The sequence below is a fragment of the Musa acuminata genome, chromosome BXJ2-5 (assembly GCF_036884655.1).
Source record: "Musa acuminata AAA Group cultivar baxijiao chromosome BXJ2-5, Cavendish_Baxijiao_AAA, whole genome shotgun sequence".
Lineage (NCBI taxonomy): Eukaryota > Viridiplantae > Streptophyta > Magnoliopsida > Zingiberales > Musaceae > Musa > Musa acuminata.
In genome coordinates, this window is record NC_088342.1 from 41,037,501 (window position 1) to 41,063,285 (window position 25,785).

The 25,785-nt window shown below is 37.4% G+C and overlaps 3 protein-coding genes across 4 annotated transcripts; 1 reads left to right on the top strand and 2 right to left on the bottom strand.

The window, feature by feature from the left end:
* The first annotated feature begins 4,531 nt into the window (after window positions 1-4,531).
* Window positions 4,532-8,658, top strand: LOC135584510 (MDIS1-interacting receptor like kinase 2-like). Of its 2 annotated transcripts, XM_018826007.2 has the most exons (3): window positions 4,532-5,321; window positions 5,397-7,922; window positions 8,000-8,658. In XM_018826007.2, exons 1-3 carry the CDS (start codon window positions 4,634-4,636, stop codon window positions 8,359-8,361), a joined length of 3,576 nt encoding a protein of 1,191 aa, XP_018681552.2. In that variant the 5' UTR covers window positions 4,532-4,633; the 3' UTR covers window positions 8,362-8,658. The 2 variants fall into 2 exon arrangements, with proteins under 2 accessions (XP_018681552.2, XP_064965581.1); XM_065109509.1 differs by having other exon boundaries at window positions 4,532-7,922.
* Window positions 8,659-11,225: 2,567 nt separating this feature from the next.
* LOC103985933 (zinc finger protein CONSTANS-LIKE 4-like) lies at window positions 11,226-12,731 on the bottom strand. Its single transcript, XM_009403785.3, has 3 exons — window positions 12,567-12,731; window positions 12,343-12,468; window positions 11,226-11,327 (listed from the first exon to the last, which is right to left on the bottom strand). The coding sequence occupies exons 1-3, from the start codon at window positions 12,729-12,731 to the stop codon at window positions 11,226-11,228; spliced, it is 393 nt and encodes a 130-aa protein (XP_009402060.3).
* A 38-nt stretch (window positions 12,732-12,769) lies between these two features.
* LOC135612809 (uncharacterized) lies at window positions 12,770-16,544 on the bottom strand. Its single transcript, XM_065109511.1, has 3 exons — window positions 16,458-16,544; window positions 16,224-16,305; window positions 12,770-14,082 (listed from the first exon to the last, which is right to left on the bottom strand). The coding sequence occupies exons 2-3, from the start codon at window positions 16,269-16,271 to the stop codon at window positions 13,312-13,314; spliced, it is 819 nt and encodes a 272-aa protein (XP_064965583.1). The 5' UTR covers window positions 16,272-16,305; window positions 16,458-16,544; the 3' UTR covers window positions 12,770-13,311.
* Between the last annotated feature and the right edge of the window lie 9,241 nt (window positions 16,545-25,785).

Sequence of the window (25,785 nt, forward strand, 5' to 3'; positions counted from 1 at the left end):
CTGCGTCTCCTCATGTGATTACAACTAAATCATGAGCAAGCAGGCCTAACAATAAATGAGAAATAAAATGAAAGCTCGCAAACCCCAATAATAATAATCACAAGTACACACATCATACGGTCCATGATTATCCGTCCACATATCATACATCACATGTATAAATCATCATCACGTAGGACTACTAGATAATAATAAAAATAATAATCAATTAAATATTTTAATTAATTAATATTTTTTAAATTTTTGGGATATATAGGGAATTTTTTAAATTTTGGGGGTATTTTTATAATTTGGACAAAAGACAAAATCTAAAATTTTTGAAATTATGAGGGAAAAAACTATCATTTACCAAAAACCCTAACTATCCTCCTCCCCTTGCTTGCTACGGCCGTCGTTGCAGGCTGCCTTGCCTGCGGGAGCCCAACCCATAGGTGGTGCTTGCTGCAGGCAGGCCGTAAACCGTCGGCACCAGGCCGCTGGTCGTAAATCATTAATAGTAGCCTGCCGGTCGCCATCCCCTTGCACGTAGATGGCAGGCAAGGCTGCCATCTGCGAGGGCAACAACTGTTGCTGCCCTTTCTTGCTTTTACGTCAATGATTTTGACGTCAAAAGCTTCTCCAAAATACAACACTAGTCATTTAAAATCAATCTTTCACACGAATAACCTGACTCTGATATCACTATTAGAAAATCTTGGGAGGGCCAATATCACATGCGTAGTGGAAGAATAGAAAACAAAATTCCTAATTTCCCAAATATGTGTTCATCGTTGTGCGAAGATTGGTACGCAAAAATTCAGAAAATAAAAAACTATGTATATTAAAGATTTCAATCTGAATGACCTTGGTTAGACATTTGTCTAAGCAAGAACACATGAGACATTTCTCTCATGACACCAGAGTGGATGATTCTCTATCGATACTTAATAGCCATCGTAAGGTTGACTACCACTCCTGATAATTGACTACGCTAGATCTGGAACATTCTGTTGGGTCCGGCCCATACGTGGGCTTGGATAAATTGGGCCTATTGAGCTCAAATCAAAGGCAGAAATTAAAAAGAGAGAGAGATAGGGTTTGGTGTAGCGTGTGTGCGCGCGCTGTGAACGAGTGCAGCGCGTGTGTGTGTGTGTGTGTGTGTGTGCAGATGAGCGTGCAGCGAGCGGCGGCGTAGAGAGAGAAAGAAAGAGAAAAAAATAAGGTTTTTGAGTTTTCTACTTGCCGATCGGTGGCCAAACGTCGTCAGTTTTGACCTAAATTTTATGTGGAGAATCCTTGCAGCAAACTCTACAATCCTAACGGTGTCGATCTATAGTTTACCCTCTCTAAGGTACTTTTCTGCTATATCTATGTTGTGAGACCTAGAATTCTCTTACGAGGAGATCCAAGTATGTGATGAAGATGTGCTATTCTTGAGCCAAGATCTATGATCTTGATGTTATTCTGATCCTCTAGTTATTCTAGAGAAGATCTACTATAAACCTGTTATCATTATTATTGATAGTGGAAGTTTGAGGTGGACTACGGTCCCGTGGTTTTTCTCACATTAGGTTTTTCATGTTAAAAAGATTTGGTCTCATTGTGTGATTGATTATTTACTCTATTGTTTATACTATGCTGGTTGATGCTCTATTGTTTATGCTGTGCTGATTGATATTTTTATTTGGATATCAAGTTGGTATTTTGATGAGGAACCCATTTTGATACACAAAGAGGGAAAAGAATATTCCGCTTTAACATGTTTTTTCCCAATACATTCATACATATAAGTCTAGTATCAAAGAGTGGAGCACTCATACATGACATCCTTAGTGTCTCAAGTCTAAGGACCAGATACACCATTGTGATTACAAAATCGTTGTCTGACAATAAGGCATCATCAGCTATCTAACATTCTGTAAACGAATCAATTATATAGCTTATACTGCGCTCTCTCTCTTTCTCCCTCTGTCTCGCACTAACTTAAGCATCGAAGGGGTCGAGCCGTGAAGTCCCCCAACACCGACCTATTGTGTAGGATCGCTAACATCCAAGTGTTGATTCCATTATCGAAAGGTGACCCGGTGGCTTAGAAAGGACCATGTAGCTAAGAAGACCCCGATCCCTTTACCTGACCTCTTCGCTCTAAGGTCAGAGCCTTCTTGACAAACAACCTCTCATGCTAACCTCTTGCACCAGTTCACCATGTCAGCAGCCCTACATCAGCATGGATGAGACATGAGGATGGATCTGCACCTTCGGCACTAAACCAATCGGGCCAACCTACCAGTCAATGGTAATCATGACACCATCAATAGTCTATATCTTCTTTTTGGTTGAATTCTTTAGCTACTAATCTAGCCTTGTTTCGAACTATGACATCTTGTTCATCTTACTTATTCCTAAAGACTAATTTAATATCAACTATAAGATGATCATTAGATCTACGAACAAGCATTCAAACTTTATTTCTTTCAAATTGATTTAGTTTTTTATATATTGCCGAGACTCATTAGTCATCTTTAAGAACATTATTTATTTAAGCTTAATTTAAAATAAAAAATAATATTTATATAAATATTTTTAAACGAATAATGAGTTTAAATAACTTTTGATGTACCTCTAATAATTAACTATTTAGGATGTGCATATATATATTTTTATTCTATAGATAAGCTTTCTTTGGAAATAAATGTATTCAAGTTGATCTAGGAAGAAAAATCCTCATTCAAATTCAATTTATCAAATTCAAAATCATAATCAAAATTATTTTTCTTAATCGCAAGAGATTCATAAAAGACAACTCGATAAGATTAAGAATCTCTTATTGAAAACTCGATAAGATAGAAGAATATCTAAGAAAAATGCCTTCACAAATTTTACATCAAATTTTCCTAGGACATCTTTATCATTTAAAATAAAATATTTATAATAAAAAACTTTGAAATATGAGATATTGGGTTTCTTATAAAAATACTGTTCATGACATAGAATATCATATTAATGGCTTCAACCCAAAAGTATTTTGAATATGTTATATTCATTAAGTATAGTCCTGATCATCTCTTATAAGCTCCTATTTTTTCTCTCAATAATTTTATTTTGTTGTAAATTTTTTGGAGTGGATAAATTATGATTATACTCATTCAAATCATAATTTTTTTTGAAATATGATTTTTAAATTCATCACTATAATTACAAATAAAGGAAATCATAAAATCTTTTTTATTTTAAACTTATTTATAAAATTTAGTAAAATATTTAAAATATTTATGTGCTAAGAAGTATGTTCAAGAATATCTACTATAATCATCAATAATTAAAAAAAATATTTGTTACATCATAGACTTGTGATATCAATGGATTCAAATAAATTAATATGAATTAGTTGTAATGGACTAGAGATAGTTAACTTTTAGGTTTGAACCTACTCTTAATATGTTTTCCTAGTTGGCATGCATTATAAATTTTATTTTTAATAAATTTAATTTTATATATTTCTCTTACGAGTTCTTTAATTTTAAGATTTATGAGATTAAAATTTTAGACATTCATCTATGGTGAAAATCAAATTCTTCATCAAGTGATATTAATTATAAGATTCTTGAATAATCTTTACTTAAATATAATCTTTTTGTATATTATCTCATATAAACTTAAAGAATATATATATATATATATATATATATATATATATATATATATATATATATATATATATATATATATATATATATATATATATATATATATATATATATATATATATATATTCAGCCTCTCCATAAGTTCTATAAAGCATCCTCTTTGGATAATTTATAGAAAAACTTAAATTTAAAGATACATGAGATATTTATAAAATAATTATATCTTAATTTTTAGAGTTTACTCCTTCATGACAAATTTTTTACTAGAATTCTGTCCCATAAAGATATCAACTTTAGAAATCCTAAAATATTTATAAAATCCCAGTACCATCCACCGTATGTCACAAAGAATTAGCTAAAAGATCATTAATTTTCCAAAAACTAACCCTTCTTGCCATAATTTAGTCTGTTAAGGCTTTAGTTCAACTGCCTATCCAATAAATTCTAGTAATGTTTCATAAAGTTAGACTCAAAAGAATCTACTTGGTAAGTATTTTTTTAGATTTTTTAATTAGATTATATGATGGACAAAGAATTCTCTAGATTTTTCAGATTTTTCAGATTAGATTTTTCATCATATTAAATTTATGTGAAAATAATCTCTACATTTAGAGGTAAAATGGTGCATATTAGTTCTCTTTAAATCATGTATTAATAGAAACCCAGTACAATGGATCTGTCGAGAAACTATATATATATATATATATATATATATATATATATTTATTTATTTATATTTATATTTGTGGTCTTCACAGGTTGTGTTCAATTAGATAGGATGTGAATAATCCAGCAAAAAGCAGCCACATCCACTATTAACTGTCGCCCTCGCCGTTAAAGAGAGTCCAAAGACCTTCACTAATTCCACAGTTGGAAAAATTGGGCATGGAAGTTTATTCAAATCAAAAAGCAAATGATTTCACACCCTCGTCCTCTTCCTCCCCTCAGCCTTATATCTTTCTCCGCCACCGTGTGGCTACAGCAACCTCCATTTTCTTCAGTCAGCCATGAAGCTGATCCATGCCCCAACTCCCCTCCTCAACCTTCTCTTCCTCCTCTTCTCCTTCTCGCCTTCGAACACCGCAGCAGAAACAGAAACGCAAGCTCTTCTAGCGTGGAAATCCAGCCTGCTCCAGCCTGACTCTCTTGCCTCATGGTCCCTCGCCAACTCCACCACCCCATGCGAGTGGTTCGGCGTTCGCTGCGACTCCGGCGGCAGCGTCGTCGTGCAGCTGAGTTTACCGTATTCCAACCTCGTCGGCACTCTCGTTAACTTGGACTTCTCCTCTTTGCCCAACCTCACAACTCTCGATCTCAGCTACAATAACCTCGCCGGCGCCGTCCCTTCCAACATCTCTGCTCTGTCCAAGCTCACCTCATTAGACCTCAGCAGTAACAACTTCAGCGGATCCATTCCGCGGGAGATTGGGCAGCTGTCGGAGCTCCTCGAGCTCCGTCTCGACAACAACAGCTTGGGCGGAGGGATACCCTACCAGCTTAGCGGTCTGCAGAAGGTGCAGCTCCTCGACCTCGGATCCAATTACTTGGAAACACCGGACTACTCCAATTTCACCGGCATGCCTTCTTTGACATACCTCGATCTGTTCCTCAACAGCCTGACAGAAGAGTTCCCTCCGTTCATACTGAAATGCACCAACTTAACATACCTTGATCTCTCAGAGAACAGATTCACAGGTCCAATCCCAGAGTCATTGGCTATCAACTTAGTAAGCCTCGAGTACCTGAATCTTTCATTCAATTCCTTTGAAGGAGTAATTCCAGCCTCTCTTACTAAGCTACCGCGGCTTCGAGACCTTCGCCTGGGAGGAAACAACCTCGTCGGAGGGGTGCCGGCGACTCTAGGATCCATTTCCAGCCTTCGAGTTCTTGAGCTTTACAGCAATTCATTGGGTGGACCGATTCCACCTTCGCTAGGTCAGCTCCAGAAGCTGGAACGCCTCGACATCAAATTGGCAGGACTGAACTCCACCATCCCTCCTGAACTCGGCAACTGTACCAATCTGAACTACATAGAACTGTCTACCAATCGGCTCGAGGGAGAATTTCCAGGATCCTTTGTGAAGCTCACCAAAATGAGGGAGTTCGGGTTCTCCTCCAACTTGCTTTCCGGCAAGATCCCGTCAGACTTCTTCGGTAGTTGGCCTCAGCTTATTTCCTTTCAGGTGCAGAACAACTCCATCACTGGGCGGATTCCCTCGGAGATTGGACTAGCGACGAATCTGACATACCTCTTCCTCTACACCAACAATCTTTCCGGTCCAATTCCGGTGGAGATTGGGAATTTGGTGAACTTGTTCCAGTTGGATCTGTCAGAGAACTCGCTGACGGGTACAATCCCTTCGACAATCGGCAACCTCACGAACTTATCTGTCTTGAATCTCTTCTACAACAATCTCACCGGCTCGATCCCGGAGGAGATTGGAAACATGACTGCACTGGCTAGCATTGACCTCAACACCAACAATTTAGAGGGGGAGCTACCAGGTACCATCGCTGAGCTTCCAAACCTTGCTTCTCTATCCGTCTTCACCAACAACCTCGCTGGTAGCATCCCCCGAGACCTCGGACAGAATGGCCTGTTGCAGAACGTCAGCTTCTCGAACAATTCCTTCTCCGGTGAACTGCCTCGAGGATTGTGCACCGGCTTCGCCCTTCACCACCTCCTGGTGAATAGCAACAATTTCTCCGGCTATTTGCCGTCTTGTTTGCGGAATTGCTCGAAGCTGCTTCGAGTCCGGTTGGACTCGAACCACTTCAGTGGGAACTTAGAAGAAGCTTTCGGAGTACACCCCGACCTTGTTTACTTAGACCTCACTGGAAACCAGTTGACTGGCACGCTCTCGCCGGACTGGGCAGAGTTCAAGAGCCTCACTTACTTGCACGTAGACGGCAATAGCATCTCCGGTGACATTCCCGCAGCATTGGGAAACATGACCAATCTACAAGATCTGAGCTTGGCGTCAAACTATCTGGCAGGAGGCATCCCACCTGAAATCGGGAAATTGGAGTTCTTATTTAAGCTCGACTTGAGCAGCAACATGTTAACAGGTTCGATTCCTTCAGAGCTAGGAGAGCTTGATCCACTAACACATCTTGATCTATCAGGAAATGAACTCACTGGCCGAGTAACTGCGGAGCTCGCTAATCTGAACGACCTGTTGTTGTTGGATCTGAGCATGAATAAGTTGACAGGGGAGATACCATATCAGCTAGGAAACTTGAATTCTCTCCAAATCCTATTAGACTTGAGTAGCAATTCTCTCTCTGGGACAATACCATCAAATCTTGAGAAGCTGACGAGGCTGCAAAAGCTCAACATCTCCCATAACAATCTTTCAGGTGAAATCCCAGATTCTTTATCAGAAATGGTCAGCCTGGAATCTGTGGACTTCTCCTACAACAATTTCACAGGTCCGATTCCAAAAGGAGGTGCTTTCCGGAATGCATCTTTCAAAGCCTATGTGGGTAATCTGGGGCTATGCGGAGATGTGAAAGGCTTACTTTCTTGTTTCTCTACCTCCGGTGAAGTTTCTCACAAGCATCACAAACGACTCGTCATCGCGATCGTTGTTCCAGTTGTGGGGGTGTTGGTGTTGGCGGCCACAGTCATAACGATCATGCTATTATGCAGGGATGACCCTCGAGAGAAGCTTGAGATGGAGAAAGCTGCCAGGGAAAGTTCCGAGTCATCGATATGGGAAAGAGAATGCAAGTTCACTTTCATGGACATTGCGAATGCGACGGGCAACTTCGACGAAGCTTGCTGCATTGGAAGAGGACGATTCGGAAGCGTCTACAAGGCGGAGCTGCCGACAGGGCAGGTAGTTGCTGTGAAGCGTTTTCACGTTGCGCATTCTGAAGAGATGGTGGACATGTATCAGAAGAGCTTCGACAACGAGATCGCAGCTCTCACAGAGGTCAGACACCGAAACATCGTGAAGCTGCACGGGTTCTGCTTGAAGAGCGGATACATGTACTTGGTGTACGAGTACGTCAGCAGGGGTAGCTTGGGGGAGGTGCTGCATGGGGAGGAAGGGGGGACGAAGCTGGAGTGGGCGATGAGAGTGAAGGTTGTACACGGGTTGGTTCATGCCTTGGCCTATCTGCACCACGATTGCTCCCTGCCGATCGTGCATCGTGATGTCTCGGTGAACAACATCTTGCTGGAGTCGCATTTCGAGCCTCGTTTGTCCGATTTCGGAACAGCGAAGTTGCTGAACCCTGATTCTTCCAATTGGACCGCTGTTGCTGGATCCTACGGCTACATGGCTCCAGGTAACAACACCTCTTCCATTCTCATTCTGCAGTCACCTGGACATTATATGATTCAACCTGATGAACTTGTTTTGCAGAGCTCGCTTACACAATGAGGGTGACAGAGAAATGCGATGTCTACAGCTTTGGGGTTGTAGCACTGGAAGTCATGATGGGGAAGCACCCAGGGGAACTCATTTCCTCTCTGCCTTCGTTGCCGGAAGGAAAAGAATTGTTGCTGAAGGAAACGCTGGACCAACGATTGCCTGCTCCGGCCGGCCAGTTAGCAGAGGAGGTCGTCTTCATCGTGAAGGTGGCACTGGCGTGCATTAGCAGCAATCCATCGTCGCGTCCTTCCATGCGTTTCGTCGCGCAGGAGATATCTGCTCAAACCCAAGCTTGCATTCCTCAGCCGTTCGAAACGATTACAATCGGTATGCTAAATGGTTTTCAGGAATGATGAATTAATCGAGCTGTAAGAGAAGAAATTGTTTTGGCCGAGGGAAGAAGAAGACGATGTGCAGACAGTATATGTGCAGCAGTACAGTTTGGTATTTCATTTTCTTTTGTATACTTGTATAGATAGGATGTGTCACAAATCCTGTCAAAGAAAAATGTTTTGTATTTAAGGAACATATCTCACATCATTCATGAAAATGCTTAGTCTCGAGAATTTTTCGTTTTTTATGTTCAAAAGATTCAAAATAATTCAGCTTTTACTATATATCTTTGGTCAGCTTAAGACCATGACCTCTAATTTGGGTGGGAATAGTGTGTTGGAACAATGAGGTTAGACTAAGTTTTGTAGGATTCAAAAGTTTCTTGTGGAAAATTTATTGCATAAGAGCATTTATTATATATTAAAATACCATGACTCGTGCCTATCTCACCCTTGCCATTGTCACCATGCATTCTTACTTCACTCTCAGAAGAATTAATCTTTATCTTGACTAGTTTCATATTGTTGGTCAAATTCTTAATGTTCTTTTGGGTCACTCTCAGAAGAACTAGTCTTTATCTTAACTATTTTCATATTGTTGGTCAAATTCTAAATGTGGATATAATCTATTTCTGAGTTTAGTAGTAGTTCATCTTCGACGGCATGTGTCATTGACTATTTGTTAGATTTCTGAATTTTTTTATGATAACCAAATATATTTGACAAGAATGGTCAATATTTTCCATCATCGTTGGTCTTTTATACTCCTCAAATGTGAAACCCAGCTCAAAATTTGACCAGTTTAGTCCCATAATGAAAATAAAAGATGAATTCAATTGATTTATAGAACTACATGAATTTACTATTTTTATATTGTTTATACTCATGATTTAGACCACTTGAACTAAGTATCAATTATCTCATAAGATTTTCTTTTAGGCCAAGTAATAGAATAATTTAATCATAAGACCACTAAATTAAGTTAATCCTTTTTCGAAAGCCTGTTAGAGTATATATATATATATATATATACTCGACTTTCATGTGTGTATGAACACGTGCCACGGAAGTGAAATAAGAAAAGATACCACGGAAGGACGCTTTGTACAATATGATTGGATCAACGTTGATGGGCGACAACGCCCTTCTATATGGGCCCTGACATTTGTATGGGCCTTTATGGACATCCGATCCCCTTTCCTTCCCTCGATCCAAACACGACTCTTTCCAATTCCGACATCTGACGCGATCATTCGCTTTCGCCGCCCTTTTGCCACTTCTATCGCAGCCCCTCAATCCCCTCTCCGCCGAAATCAATGCTCCAAGGCCCGTCAAATGCTCCACTTATTGTGCTCCAATCCTTCCCCAAGAGCTACCGGGCCCCGAAACGCCTCGATCCGGCCGGAGCCTCCCTTCCGCTGCGATCGGGCGGCCTAAAGCTTGAATTGGCGCCACCAATCTTCTCAGATACACGACCCCCACCCCCCGGATTGTCCGCTGGTCAAGGGTTCCTGAAACGTTACAATTGAGTTCTCAGGGGCAGTTAATCGTTGACCAAGTGGTCCACCAGGAACCCGCAGGAGCGTCGACTTTTGGGATGCGATTCGAGGTATGGAGCTCGTTTGAATTATAAAAAACCGGATTTTGATGGTTTCCGTGGATGTACGAGAGTTCTTCAAGCAGAGCAATTTCCTTCAGGTGAGATGGCTTTAGGTTTGTGACTTTCTGTATTGCTTTGCTTAAATCAATTCCTGTAAACGAGGTAATACCGATGACCTTGATATAATTACTGTATATTTTTCATATTGTCTGTTAATTAGAACATAAATATATGGTTGCAGCTGTAAATTGATAACATAAGCTTGTGAACAGCTTTCTATGACTGATGATTGAAAAGTATGCTGCAAATCATCAGTACCACGGACTTAGCATTGTTCAAGACTCAGTTCCTCATTGTCATTATCACTGAGCTTGTTGAAGAGGAGATTGCTTCTTCATTTGTCGTGTATGCTACATTGACTGGAGATGTATAATATGGCATTATGAGTGGCTACACCTATTTCAGTCAGTCAAGTCAGAAAAAATAATCTCAGGATTTGGATTAAGGCTTTCTTCAAGTATTAAACAACGGATTAGGGACACAGTAGCTGAGTGAAATGCTCTTTTGAAGAGGGAAAACATATCCTTAATTGATAAGTGCCATCATACTGTATTCTGGATTTTGTAGCAAAAAGAAGTTGCACCTTACATTCCTGATCATTCTTGTTAAGACCAACAATACATTCTTTATCATGTCAGGATCTTTTTTTCTCCATATTGTTTATTTAATTACTGTATCTGCTGAAGATCCAGAATACTCGAGAACCCACCATTTCTTATGTGTGTGCTGTCATGAGACATCTTGCCTTTCCTGTTTCATAATCAAACTGGAGTCTGATGTCAAAAAATATTGATCCAAAGTTTCTTGCATTGAATAGGTGGAATGCATATCCCTGAGAAACTTCTGCTTTGTGTATCTTTGTTGACATTGAAAAACGTTGATCCAAAGTTCTCATGCTAACTAGGTACAATGTATCCGTAAGAAACTTTTTCTTGTAATTCTTTGTTTTTCTCACTCTATTTTTTTGTTTCAAAAATCATGTATAAACTTACATGTTATTCAACCTTTGTAACTTACAAAGCCTATGGTGTTAAGGTTGAAGATATGTTTCTTGTTGCTGAAACAATGGTATGAGACAATGGGGGTAAAAAACTTTGTGGTGCTAACATCAGTTTCTGGGTCATTCATTTTATTAAATGGTCATATTGGCTACATCAGCTGTTGAATGGCTACAGATGAAAACAACAACCAAAACTAAAGACTTCTCAGATCTTAATTTCTGTGCTCATATCCAAGATTCTAGAGTAAAGTTGTACGAAAAAGAGTTCACACCACTAATGTGCGTAAGGATGTCCGAGTCAAGTATGTCTTCTTCCTTCACCGCCACCTGCAAATAGAAACAACAATATGTTACAAGAATTTTGGAAGATGTGCTTTCTCCTAGTAGGAGCAACATCTTGAAGTTAGCTTAGATACCCAGGCTCATTTATAAAATCATGTTTCCTGTAGATTCAAATTTTGGAAGATATGTTTTCTCCTGGTGAAGTAGGATCAACTTCTTGAAGGTAGCTTCGATACGAGGCTCATTTATAAAATTTTGTTTCCTGTAGCTTCAAAATTTGGAAGATATGCTTTCTCCTAGTGAAGTAAGAGCAACTTCTTGAAGTTAGCTTAGATACTGAGGCTCATTTATAAAATCTTGTTTCCTGTGAATCCATGATTTAAATCATGCTACAGCCTGTGAGTGAATTCCGACTGGAGCCTTTTTATGTAAGTGTTTGATTCTTTTATTCTGATCATAAGAAAATTGAATCTTCAAAATGTAGCTTGAATTTGTACATTGATTGTCTTTTAAGCTATTTAACCTCAATAACATTGATTGTATTAGTTCTTTCTTCATATATTTTACGTTTTTATATTCTGCATGGTACTATCAAGTTAGTGTTCAGATTTCATCATGTTTTGATCATTTGTATTGAAGACGATAAAGTGAGGTGGGCTATTCATTTCTCGTGTTAACAAGTGCTAACAAAAACTGCTAGAAGTGAAGCATGAGAGTGTGGAAGCAAAAATTGTCTCTTATGCTTCGGTAAAAATGTAATGCAAAATAATATCGGAGTAATTTTATGGCTTATGATTTCAAATTCTATATCATTTTTGAATTTCTAAATTTTCCTTCCAGCTAACCTCAAAATCTTTCTACCTTTTAGCAGATAAATTCTAGTTTTGCATGAACTCAAAAACTTCTGTTGCCTTGCTAGATCCTCTTTGTTTTGTTATGAATGTACTTATGTGACAGATTTCTAAGCTATGAACTGCAGTATATTAGACCTGAAGTCTGAACTCATCTTGGAAGAATGCATCTTGCGTAACAAGCAACAACGGAAAAGAAGAGTGCTTACTTCTCCCTCATCATCAAAATCATTGTTACTGGAACCAGACTTTGCTGTCTCTCCAAGTTCATCATTCTTTGCAAACCGCCCACGGACTCTTGGTCTGCTGTCTGCTAGAGTTTTTCTACAAGCATACTGCAGGTATTGTGATCAACTTGGCTGTTAGAGGATGAAATCATTTAGGCTTGCATCTCATGACCAGTTAAATTAGTTTTGATTCCATCGATTTTTACCTTGATCTTTTTGCTGAAGTTTCTCTCAGCTCTCTTCTTCATGTATCTGTCGATCTTCTCCTTCCTCGCCTCCACTGACAGGCGCCCTACTTTGAAGCTGGAATCATCCATTGCCGATATATCAGTAGCTGCCAGAGGCATTGGGCTGCAGCCACTTCCTGCCATCGGCACCTTTACCCGGCAAATGAGACTTTTAATAGAAGGCCAAGATATAAGGTGCCAAATTACTGTCATGATTTGACAATTTGTACTTGGCGTGCTGAATCTATTTGTTGGTGATGTGGTCAACATAAATAATAGGCTTCGATTCCCAAATCTTGTGTAGAATAATGGTTTAACAGATCAGGCATCTGAAAACTTTTTGTCAAAGGAGTGCTGCTGGAGAGATACTATTCCCGTCTCTAATAATTGGTTGTTCAACAGTTCAGGCATCTCTATTGGGCTTTAGAATTGGGTGTACATTATCTCAGACCCGTTTCCTTGATGCTCTGATGAATTCGAAGAATAAGAATCAAGTAAATCTAGCTCATGGACCCACTAAAGTAATTGAACCAGTCAACATGATTTTGAATAGGCAACATGGGACCCAAACATGTCATGCGGTGCCAAATGAGGATTTCAAGAGAATGATGTGGTTGTCCGGTTACGAGTTAGATCACGAGGATGTTGAGGGGGCGCTTGTATTTTTAACGTTAGATCTTTTGGTCTCTATGTCTCCAGTAGGGTTGACCAATCATAGTGCCACTTAAATCGTGCTTGCCATGCAAAATATGACGGCATTTAAAGACACAGTAACAGTTAGTACCCGTAAGTCGTCCGTGCCGTACGCTGTCGGCGGTGCCTGCGACTGCCCGTACCACGCATGGTCATTCTCCCTCCTCTGGTTTTCCGCCACGTCTGCTGGGTTCGCGAGACCGTCGTCGGGCCTCAACACGTCGGCTGCCAATATATCTCCCGCATAAAAGAAGCGGTACGGTCCTCCGCACGCCTCGATGCCACCCGCCTCCATCCCCGCGAACCCCTGCCGCCGCTGCACGTACGCCGCCGCATGCTGGTGGCTCGGTGGGAATGCCGCGGCGTCGGGGGAGTACGGCGGGTAGCCGTTCGTGATCGCGTCGACGCCCATGGGATTCTGGCGGTCGAAGGGGTTCAGGTGGTGGTTTCCGGCGTACGGCGGAGGGACCGGGAACATGGCGGGAAGAGGAGGGTTCAACGACGAGGAGGAGGTGGAGGAAGGGTAGCAGACAGCGGGGACGGGGTCGGGCTGCTGGGCAGGAGGGGTGTCGAAGAGCGCGTCGATGGAGGGGAAGGGGGAGAAGGAGCCGACGTCGTCCCAGCACCGGGGAGGGGTGGAAGCCGAGGTGCCGGTATTCACAGCGGCGGCAGTGGCGGAAGATGATGAGGAGTTGACGTCGTCGGCGTAGTTGAGGAGCGCGAGGGGGGAGACGTCGTCGTCGTCGTCGAAGTCAAGGATTCGGGGGGCGATTGAGCTGCAGATGCCCTCCTCATTCTCTTCCTGCTCGCGCAATAGCCATTTAAATAAGGAGCTACAAGAAGTGTGCATACTGTTGCTACAGTTGGATCGTTCCAGCAAAAAGAACACACAAAAGAGATACATTTTAAAGCGTCTACGTTGAATAAGCCACATGGAAAGAGACACGTAAAAGCGATTAAATTAAGATAAATAAAGATATTCTTACCCACTATAAACTACACCACTTCCATCAAGAAGCGTCAGAGATACTGAGATCAACACTGCATAGTAAGTATTGATAAGACACTGACAGATTTCGATGTCTATCTATGGTCTTCTTAAACGTATTATTAGTTTTCAATCGTAGTGAAGCGGGAGAAGACAATTGGTATGTGATAAGGTGGCGTGCTTTTGGCGCGTACTGGCCATTCTGGGTTCGATGAGGCAGGCAGGCACGACACATGTTGTGGTGTTGACTTGAATGTCAAAGTGTATGGTTGACTTCCGGTGGTGGTGGGGTGGGGGATGGCCGGGGAAAGTAGGGTTGGCCGTGAAGAGAAATAGGACGGAAAGACGCGGCTCGTGGCAATCATGACAGCGAGTTCACCACAACTGTTCAGGATGACCTACGTCTCATGAGACCGTTCCATGATCTCACAAGGTCAACCAAGGAGGAGAGTTTACTTGATGTTGGCATTTACCCATATGCCAGTAGATCAGATCCATTAATATATTCTGCAAGACATGAAAGTTCATTCTTTGATTTATTTATTTTTCTGTCTTATTCTTCTTTTTTCTGCTTGGAAAACAAGATAAATATGAGATTGACAAGTCAATTTTGATTTATTTTAATTATCATGTGGATGTTAGACAAACTTCGACCAATTAAGTTATTTACAGAAATATGTAAAGTGAAAAGCATGCAAATATCATTTTAATCCCATAAATCTAAGAACATCAAAGTATCAATGGCCCCGAGCTCATGTAAGGATCAATCACAAGTCATCATAAAAGAAGGGAACTCGACTTGTTTGTCTTGTAACAGTGACAGGTATATGCTCAACAGCATTTACAACAGTTAACAGTTGTACAAAGCTGACACGTTTAGGGAATGAGAGCTACCTTTAAATTTCAGGACTTTGAAGCTGATGACCAACGAGATCACTGGTCCTCTGGTGGATGCACTAAAGCCAAATCTAAAAGATTCTCCACAAGCAAGTGCTCTTTGCCTTGTCCAAATTGATATGGATTGGGATTGGGTTCCCTTTATGTATTGGACATTATGTGAACTTGGGAAGGGCAAGCATTAGGAAGAGAATTCTTAGAAGAAAGGTGAACACCTTCCTCATATTACTGTTTACTACACCCTTCTATCTCTCAGCCACCGAAAGTATGTGTCCCATTAACAAGGAGAGCAATCGCCTGCAGATGTGATTCCTATTGTCTGATCTGCTAAGCCAGTACGATGCATGCCAATCCAGATCGTAAAGGGACCACCTTTTCATGGTGCTAAGACTCGCCCTCTATGAAGTTTTTGTAAAGATTAATACTTTCAGGCATTGATGTTTCTCGATCAACATAAATAACTCCAACAATATGGGCTTCTGATTAGGAGTTTACTGAAGAATTATGAATCGAGAACAGAACATTCAGGTGCAAGACACAAGTGAAAGGAAAAGAGATCATGTAATAAATGAAGTAGAAGATTGAAGAAGGAGAGGATGAAGCCCTCGGTAAACGTTGGGAACACCATAAAGGATATCAAGCTGCATAAGGAATAGAGAAATATCTAAAGATCTAGTGAAAATAATGAATAGAAATATTTGAAGTTTTGAGTTCCAAGGTAGTCTAGATTATAATACAAGAAACAATCCGCAAAGCATTATTACCAACAAACAAGCTTATGAGATTCACATGGAAAATTCCCAGATGAAACATCAGAGACTAAGAGAGAGAGAGAGAGAGAAGAGTGATGAATCCTTTTTACAGACTGAAAACCTTGATGAGAATTAATGTGAGAACTTACTTCAAACGATTTCACGATAGAAAGGTAAAAGACACAAAGGTCTCCACAACACAATCTGATACAAGTTATATGTGCATAGTGATCACGTAAAACTCTCAATATAAAATAAAAAAATACAAAGAAATAAACAAACTAGGAAGCATTATAAGACACTTACACCGAAGAGCTGCGCCGCCGCTGCATGAAAAACCAAGTCCTCCTGCATGCCCTTGTCGCCTACTCCCCGCAATATTAATGAACTACAAAGTAAGGACAAAGAGAAGGGAGTAGTATTGTTTGCTTCTTGTCTTTGACCCTAAGCCTAGTCTAAGACAAATCGTTGTATCATCTCAAAGAAGACAAAATACAGGGAAGAAAATGGATAAAAGGAAAGGAAAGACTTAACCCATACCATGCATGGACCTCCGTCCTGTGAATATGTATATGCAAGAGAAGAAGGGGATGGTTAGGAAGGAGAGAAGCAGTGGTTGTTCGCGTTTCTAAGAATAGGGGAAGGAGAAACGATCAAACGATGAAGAAGGTGGGAATTTAGAAGGGAGCGAGTACAACAGCCGTCGTCGGGCACGTGCAGAGAACGATCCCGCACGTGCCGGCGCGTTCCTGTTTTGGGCGCACCATGTGACCCGGCAAATCACGAGCCCGAAAGGAGAGCGAAATGGCTTTTATGCCCTCGATCGGGGACGTGAATCACATATCCGTACCCATGCCAACGCATCCAAAGACGTGTACTGTTATGATGACATGGCATCCCGGTGGCAGATATCACTGCGACCGACATGAGTCACGTTGTCTACGGAGACTCGCTTCAATTTACTTATAAGACACTTTGATCAACTCGAAAGATATCAACATCTTTGCATCAGTAAATCAGTTTCATTGAAATCGATATCTTTATATCGATCAAAATATGTTCTACGGGCAAGAAAGAATAGATCGATATAGACCTTCGACAAGTCTAAATATATATATATCTACATGCTCGATGCTTTTGGAACTTAAAATCTCCTCAACAAGTTTTCTCTCTCAACCTCTTCATGAAACCATAGTCTTCTTCGTAGAACAACTTCTAACCTATGTATCAAAGGAGGACCATGTCGAACCTCTGACGTCTGTTTCTATTTTATGAGTCAGCTGCCAATACGACTTACAGATTTCTCCTCGAATCCAAGTGTCTTATAAGCAAGCATCAAAGGTAAGAGAAACATAAGGAATATAACATAGAGAAACATATATTGAAGTCTCCAGGCGGATCAAAATCTAATGCAAACCTGCAGGCAAATCAGCACTTGGCACAACACCACGATGCCTAAAATTCTCATCGCTTCCAATACTATCTTTGGGCAAGACACCAGCGAGAGTCCAACGCATTGGATAACTGCTGGTTGCAGACAAGACTCGCAGCATAATTCAACGGTGAAGTTAAACACTATGCGATGTGTCGTATGTTTCGAAAACCTCAAGAAAACACATTAGAAAGAAAAGCTGATGCATCTGTTAACCTTTATTCAAGAATAGGATTCAAGTCATTGTTCTGTCATCTAATAGCAAGATTAAGGCAGTGCTGTCAATCAACATGACTAGTTCAGAGTCGTGCCACTCCAGCATTTATTAATGCCCATCAGTCTCAAAAAAAGGAGGCCTTCCATCAGACTTAAGATATATGTATCTTATCCCCCCCACCCCCCACCCCCCACATAGTAATTAATACAGGGATTCCACTGTAATGTTTGCAAAGTTTAAAGAGAGAGGAGAGGAGAAAGGAAAATACGTAAGACTGACATCTTCCTTCAAGTGGTGGTCGCTGCTGCTTCTTTAGGCGTGTGGGGTGAACTCCACGCCTTTCATTCCTCTTCGAACAACTGTTGATGTCTCCACTTGGATGATTTGGGCTGCTGCCTATGCCTTATGTATGACGCCCGGACATAGCAAACTATCTCACCGTCCTCATGAACCGGAATGCTTGGTGTTGTGCCTCATGAGGACGACGTGAAATCCACCAGCTTTAATATATTGTGTTCCAATATATTGCCAAAGAGACAATATTCTAGTCGATGCTGACGAGACGTCATATCCTCGGAGAACCATCATGCTCAATGATGCTAACAATATAGAATTTATTCATTAGAATATTATAAATGAGATAAATTGATTTATAACTCAATTAGAAAATAGCTCATAGTTATCATCAGTAAAGAAACAAGAACAACCAAATATGAAGACTTCTGCACTAAATAAAGTGTTTTTGAATAAGCTCATAGTATATATAGTGTTCTTAGCACGTCTAGCAAATATATTATTCAAAAATATTATAATTAAAAATACTAATTAAAGTGTTTTGAATAGACTTATAGTTTTCTTGGCAAATATGCTATAAATTTATTCAAAAAATACTATAATTAAAAATAGGACCGATTCATCTCATCTCATGAGTCGATACTATTTTAATTGTTTTAGCATTGATACATTTTAGCGATTACAACAAATGAATGATATCTTTTGGAAAATTAGAAAAAATACATCTCTAGAAAAAAAAAAGAGAGATTTTTTTTCTCCAAAATTCATCCTAAATTATTAATATTTTTAAATAATTCTTTTGGTATGATGCATGGAGAAGCAAAAAAAAAAAGAAAAATGGGGGAAGGAAGACGATGTGGATGCTTGAACTTTGTTGTCAAACCACTGCAGCTTAATCGTCTCAGCAGTAGGAGCAATTCCACAGACAACCTATTCCGATAACGATGTTCACCGGGAGGCACTTCACCCACTTTAGAACAGCTCCACCAAATCACATCCACTATCACTTCATTTGATGTGAGTGGCTGTTCCAATTCATATGCGGAAATTGATGGCTGATGAAGCCGAATAAAAATCTCAAGGCATATCGCTAATATGGCAGCAAAGAATGCATGTGTTTACCTAATAAGTAGCCATTATGAAGTCGGAATGGAATCTAATCGAGAAGATTTATCAGGAACAAGTGCAGATAGATAGATTCCCTGCTGCTAATCCACAATCTACCGTGACATCCTATTTTATTCTTCTTGGTTGTCAAAATTGATAAGCTTCGGCTATTAGAATGATCCAATATATCTATCAACTTTAACATATTCTCTCATGTGTAAATCAATCTATACTTGATGTTTTTATTTTTGCTTTTTTTTAATTTTGACACAGGATAATAGTGGACATCAACATGATAACCGATTATTTGATCTAAATGCCTCTAAATTCATTGAAATATTTATTTATCTTTCCTTTAAGTAGCTGTTAGACTATGATTGGAATTAGGCTAAAGCATTCGGGCACAATATATTTGTAATCTTTACAAATAAATTAAAATTATTCTCATGTGATGGTGTTATATGAGGATTTATGTGTTAGAATTATATTTAGGGAATGACATATATTTTTGAAGATCACTAGTCGATATCGGTAGCCTCAACAGATAAAAAATTAAGAGTAATCAAATCAAGCCACTATTAAAGATTATATATATATATATATATATATATATATTATTTTTTTAGATGGTGTGTTTTACTTCTTAAATTTTACAAGTTTTTAAAATTTTATTTAAGGTTAAACCACTATTATTGTCATCACCGATAATATCAAAGCTTGATTTTCTCAACAGTAGGATTAATGTCTTCGAGAGATATTTTATAACTTATCTATGTTGCATGTGATGTGATGGATATCTAAGTCTTGTTGAATTTATGACTTGATCATGATTTATGACTTAATGTTACATGAGGATTTATGTGTTAGAATTATATTTAGGGAGTGACATATATTATTTTGAAAAATCACTAGTCAATATCGGTAGCCTTAACAGATAAAAAATTAAGAGTAATCAGATCAAACCACTATTAAAGATTATATATATTGCTTCTTTTACTCTTGTGTTTTACTTCTTAAATTTTACAAGTTTTTAAAATTTTATTTAAGGTTAAACCACTATTAATGTCATCACTGATAATATCAAAGCTTGATTTTTTCAACAGTAAGATTAATGTCCTTGAGAGATATTTTATAACTCATCTATGTTCCATTTGACGAACTATCTAAGTCTTGTTGGATTTATGACTTAATATTGAAAATAAATTTTAAAAATATTCTATAATCATAAATGGATTTATAGTGACAAAACCACTGAAAAATGATATATTTTAAAAAATAATTATATGATTTAAATATCAAATTCATGTATGCTTTGTATAACACTTTCAATTTAAAGAGTTGGATTAAATTTCTATGAAATTACTTTTGATATTTTTTGTACTTTGAAAATTATCAATATAAACTTGATTTTTTAATGATGATGTCAGAGTATATCATTAGTGATATATTTACTTGGATTTTTAGATATTGACATCTCAATTTAATCCTACATGATAAGATGTGTAACACCTTAATTTAATCACATATTAATATTGGGTAAGATTTAGATTGACTTAAGAGTAACTATTATTATTATTATTATTATTATTATTATTATTATTATTATTATTATTATTATTATTATTATTATTATTATTGGGTAAGAATTTGACCAACAATATGAAACTAGTCAAAATAAAGACTAATTCTTCTGAGAGTGAAGTAAGAATGCATGACGACAATGGCAAGGGTGAGATAGGCACGAGTCATTGGCATTTTAATATATAATAAATGCTCTTATGCAATAAATTTTCCACAAGAAACTTTTGAATCCTACAAAACTTAGTCTAACCTCATTGTTCAAACACACAATTTTTTTCTTCTTAGTCACTATTCCCACCCAAATTAGAGGTCATGGTCTTAAGCTGACCAAAGATATAAAGTAAAAGCTGAATTATTCTGAATCTTTTGAACATAAAAAACGAAAAATTCTCGAGACTAAGCATTTTCATGAATGATGTGAGATATGTTCCTTAAATACAAAACATTTTTCTTTGACAGGACTTGTGACACATCCTATCTATACAAGTATACAAAAGAAAATGAAATACCAAACTGTACTGCTCCACATATACTGTCTGCACATCCTCTTCTTCTTCCCTCAGCCAAAACAATTTCTTCTCTTACAGCTCGATTAATTCATCATTCTTCTATATATATATATATATATATATATATATATATATATATATATATATATATATATATATATATATATATATATATATATATATATATATATATATATATATATATATATATAGTTTCTCGACAGATCCATTGTACTGGGTTTCTATTAATACAGGATTTAAAGAGAACTAATATACACCATTTTACCTCTAAATATAGAGATTATTTTCACATAAATTTAATGTGATGAAAACAACACATCCATGAGATAAAAGTCAATCGATAAATGTATTGGGTAACTTAGAGAGGCATGCTAATGATTAAAGAATAAGATGTATGTGAAATCAAGTTCTAATATCCAAAGATTTATTTTCTTTGTTTAGAAATTCTTGATATTTGAATTCTTTGTCCATCATATAATCTAATTAAAAAATTTTAAAAAATACTTACCAAGTATATTCTTTTGAGTGTAACTTTAAGAAACATTACTAGAATTTATTGGATAGGCAGTTGAACTAAAGCCTTAATAGACTAAATTATGGCAAGAAGGGTTAGCTTTTGGAAAACTCATGATCTTTTAGCTAACTCTTTGTGACACATACTGTGGATGGTATTGGGATTTGATAAGTATTTTAGGATTTCTAGAATTAATATTTTTAGAGGACAGAATTCTATGAAAAAAAATTGTCATGAAGGAATAAAATCTAAAAATTAAGATTTAATTATTTTATAAATATGTTGTGTATCTTTAAATTTAAGTTTTTCTATAAAATATGAAAGAGGATACTCTATAGGATTTTTGGACAGGATGAAAAAAATATATAAATTCTTTAAGTTTATATGAGATAATATACAAAAGAATTATATTTAAGTAGAGATTATTCAAGAATCTTATAATTAATCTCGCATGGATATATTGATATCACAAGTCTAGGAGGTAACAAATATGCTTTTGTGATTATTGATGATTATACTAGATATACTTGAACATACTTCTTAGCTCATAAAAATTATTATTTTAAATATTTTACTAAATTTTATAAATAAGTTTAAAATAAAAAAATATTTTATGATTTTCTCTATTCATAGTGATTATGGTGATGAATTTAAAAATCATACTTCAAAAGAATTTTATGATTTGAATGGGTATGATCATAATTTATCCATTCCAAAAAAATTATAACAAAATAAAATTATTAAAAGAAAAAATATGAGCTTATAAAAGATGATAAGAACCATACTTAATAAATATAATCTATCCAAAATACTTTTGGGCTAAAGTCGTTAACACAATATGTTATGTCATAAATAAGATTTTTATAACATCTCATCTATCTAAAATTTCTTATGAATTGTGGAACAATAAAAGACCCAACATCTCATATTTCAAAGTTTTTTGTTATAAATATTTTATTTTAAATGATAAGAATGCTTTAGAAAAAAATGATGCAAAATTCGATGAAGATATTTTTTTGATATATTCTTCTATATCAAAAGTTTATCAAGTTTTTAATAAGAGATCTTTGATCATTGAAAAAATTAATTTTTATGAATCTCTTGTAACTACGAAAAATGATTTTGATTATGATTTTAGATTTGATAAATTAAATTTGAATATAGATTTTTCTTCCAAAATCAACTTGGATATATCTAAGTTTACTCGAGGAATGAAAATATATAGATGCACATCCTAAATAGCTAATTATTAGAGATATATTAAAAGATATTCAAACTCATTATTTATTAAAAAATATTTATATAAATATTATTTTTTTATTTCAAACTGAGTCTAAATACATAATGTTCTTAAAGATGACTAATGAGTCTCGATAATACATGAAAAACTAAATCAATTTGAAAGAAATAAAGTTTGGATATTTGTTCCTAGATTTAATGACAAGATGAATAAGATATCATAATTCGAAACAAGGCTAGATTAGTGACCAAATAATTCAATCAAAAAGAAGATATAAACTATTAATGGTGTCATGATTATCATCGACTTGTGAGTTAGCCTAGTTGGTTTACTATCAAAGGTGCAGGTCCATCCTCACGTCTCCTCCATGCAAATGTAGGGCTGCTGACACGGTGAACCAATGCAAGAGGTCCACGTGAGGCTGTTTGTCAGGGAGGTTTTGACCTAGGAGCAGAGAGGTCAGATAAAGGGATCAGGATCTTCTTTTGTACATGGTCCTTTCTTGGTTGTTAGGTCACCTTTCGATAATGGGATCGACTCTTGGGCGCCAGTAGTCCTACACGATAGGCCAACGTCGGGGGGGGGGGAGGGGGGGCGGTGGGGCTTCACAGCTCAATCCCTTCGATGCTTAAGTTAGTGCGAGATAGAGGTAGAAAGAGAGAAAGTGGTATAAGTTGTATAATGAAATGAGTGTCGAGTTTCTCTCTATCGCCCTGCCAGTCTGAGTTGGTGGGTGGCTTTTATACTTGGGCGCTTGGTTGTGCTGGCTAACCTTCATACTGGTTGATCGAAGATAAGATTAAGTTTACCTGACTGATCATGATAGTGAAAATCTCTCTCTATCCTCTCGTGCTCTAATCCTAGTGAGGTGGGGATGTTAAGACGAGTAGCTTGTTGGCGGGCTATGCTTGGAGGACCGTTGGGGCTATTGTAGGAATGGTCATATCGTCCTTCGTCTAGCAGGAAGGATTACTGAGGCTACACTATGCCGCCATCCATTAATATGGGGCATATTAGGGTACACTCATGATGTCCCTCCCAAATCGGCTTTTTCATTGAGGTGTGTAACCTGGATAGGCGTTTGCCTTAGAGGATTTTTTGGCTAAGGTGCAGAGCGCGTTAGCTCGACTGAGATGTAATTCTTGGGTCTTCTTATTGAGGTGTATAGCTCGAGAGCATTTTAGCTATGTCGAGGTGCAACCCTCGGGTCTTTTAGTCGTGGTGCACAACTCGGGAGTATGTTAGCTCGACCGAGGTGTAGCTCTTGGGTCTTCTTGCCGAGATACATGGCTTAAGAGCGGGTTAGCTCAGTCGAGGTATAGCCCTTGGGTCTTTTAGCTGAGGTGCATAACTTAGGAGCATGTTAACTTGGCCAACGTGTAGCCTTCAGGTCTTTTAGTCGAGGTGTACAACTTAGGAGCATGTTAGCTCGGTCGAGGTATAAGCCTTGGGTCTTATAACCAAGGTGCACGACTTGAGAGTATGTTAGCTCGATTGATGTACAGCCTTCGGGTCTTCTAACCAAGGTGCATGACTCAGGAGTATGTTAGCCTAGTCAAGGTGTAGCCCTCGGGCCTTTTTGTCGAGGTGTATGACTCAGGAGTGGGTTAGCTTAGCCAATGAGTAGGTCTCGGGTTTTTTAACCGAGATACACAACTCAAGAGCATGTTAGCTCGATCGAGGTGCTGCCTTCGAGTCTTCTAGCTAATATGATACGAATTACATTTATCTTTTAGTTTTGATAAAAAAAAATAATTTTATTAATTATTATCAAAACATTTTAAATCTCAGTACCCAACATGTTTCTCGAACTATTTTACTCACCCTGTACATATTATTTAAAAAAAAATTGACAAAAGTTATCTCAAGCTTTTGATGGTTGTGTTGTTTTTATTTTATTGATATTTGAAATAATCACCGGCAAATGCACTTGTATATGAGTATCACTTGTCATTGAACTGATGGTGATTGGGCCATGCAAAAAAAATTGCCTTTAGAGTTTTTTACGAACAACATATGTCGATAATATTTATAGAATGATAAAAATTATTTTAGAAAAATACTGTTTGGTGTTTAAAATTTTTTCAATTGGTTTTGATCATGCATATGCAAATAAATTACAAGAAGTGTCTCAACTGACTTTTTATTTTATTTTATTTTTCATATTAGGTGTTTTCGTTATGTTTTAGATTTATATGTACAAGAAGATTTACGATCTCTTGAAACTTTTTTTTCTCCAATTAAGTAAGCAATTTCATTCTTGTGAGGTCATCCACAAGTAGTGAAATTGTGGGTTAGATTTTGTAAATTAAATAGTAAAAGGTCTAAAAGATTTTGTATGGATGTTTCTACCCAATAAAATTCTACCTATGAATTGCTTAATAAATCTTTTGAGTATAAAAAATTATTATATACTTTTATTATAAAAATATCAAACAAATTAGTATGGGTGATGCATTTGGAAGGTAGTAAAGTAAACCTCAAGTGTGAGAGATGCATTCCCAATAAAACCGAAACTCAAACAAGCATGACAACTAAGCCAAAACCGAGAGATCATCCGTAAAGACAATAATGCTTATTTGACATATCAACCAAAAGGATAATTAAAACATTTGACACCAAAAATAAATAAAGATTTTATAATTTTACTTTTTTTAAATCAACTTTTTCTAAAACATTACACTCATCATACATCCAATTTTTAAATCTTAAAAAAGTATTATATTTTTATATTCTAAATTATTTTTAATTAAAAATATAAAAATTGATAGTTCAAATCGAAATCAGAATCGCCAACATGGATTGTCGATTCTAATTGTCATTCCGTTCAAATCGAACGGTCTAGTTCGATTTGGTTTGATTCTTGACTGTAAAAAATTAGAAATCACCGGTTTCGAAACTGAAATTGCCGATTCCAAAACCAAGAACAGGGCTAGTGCACTTCAATGTCATA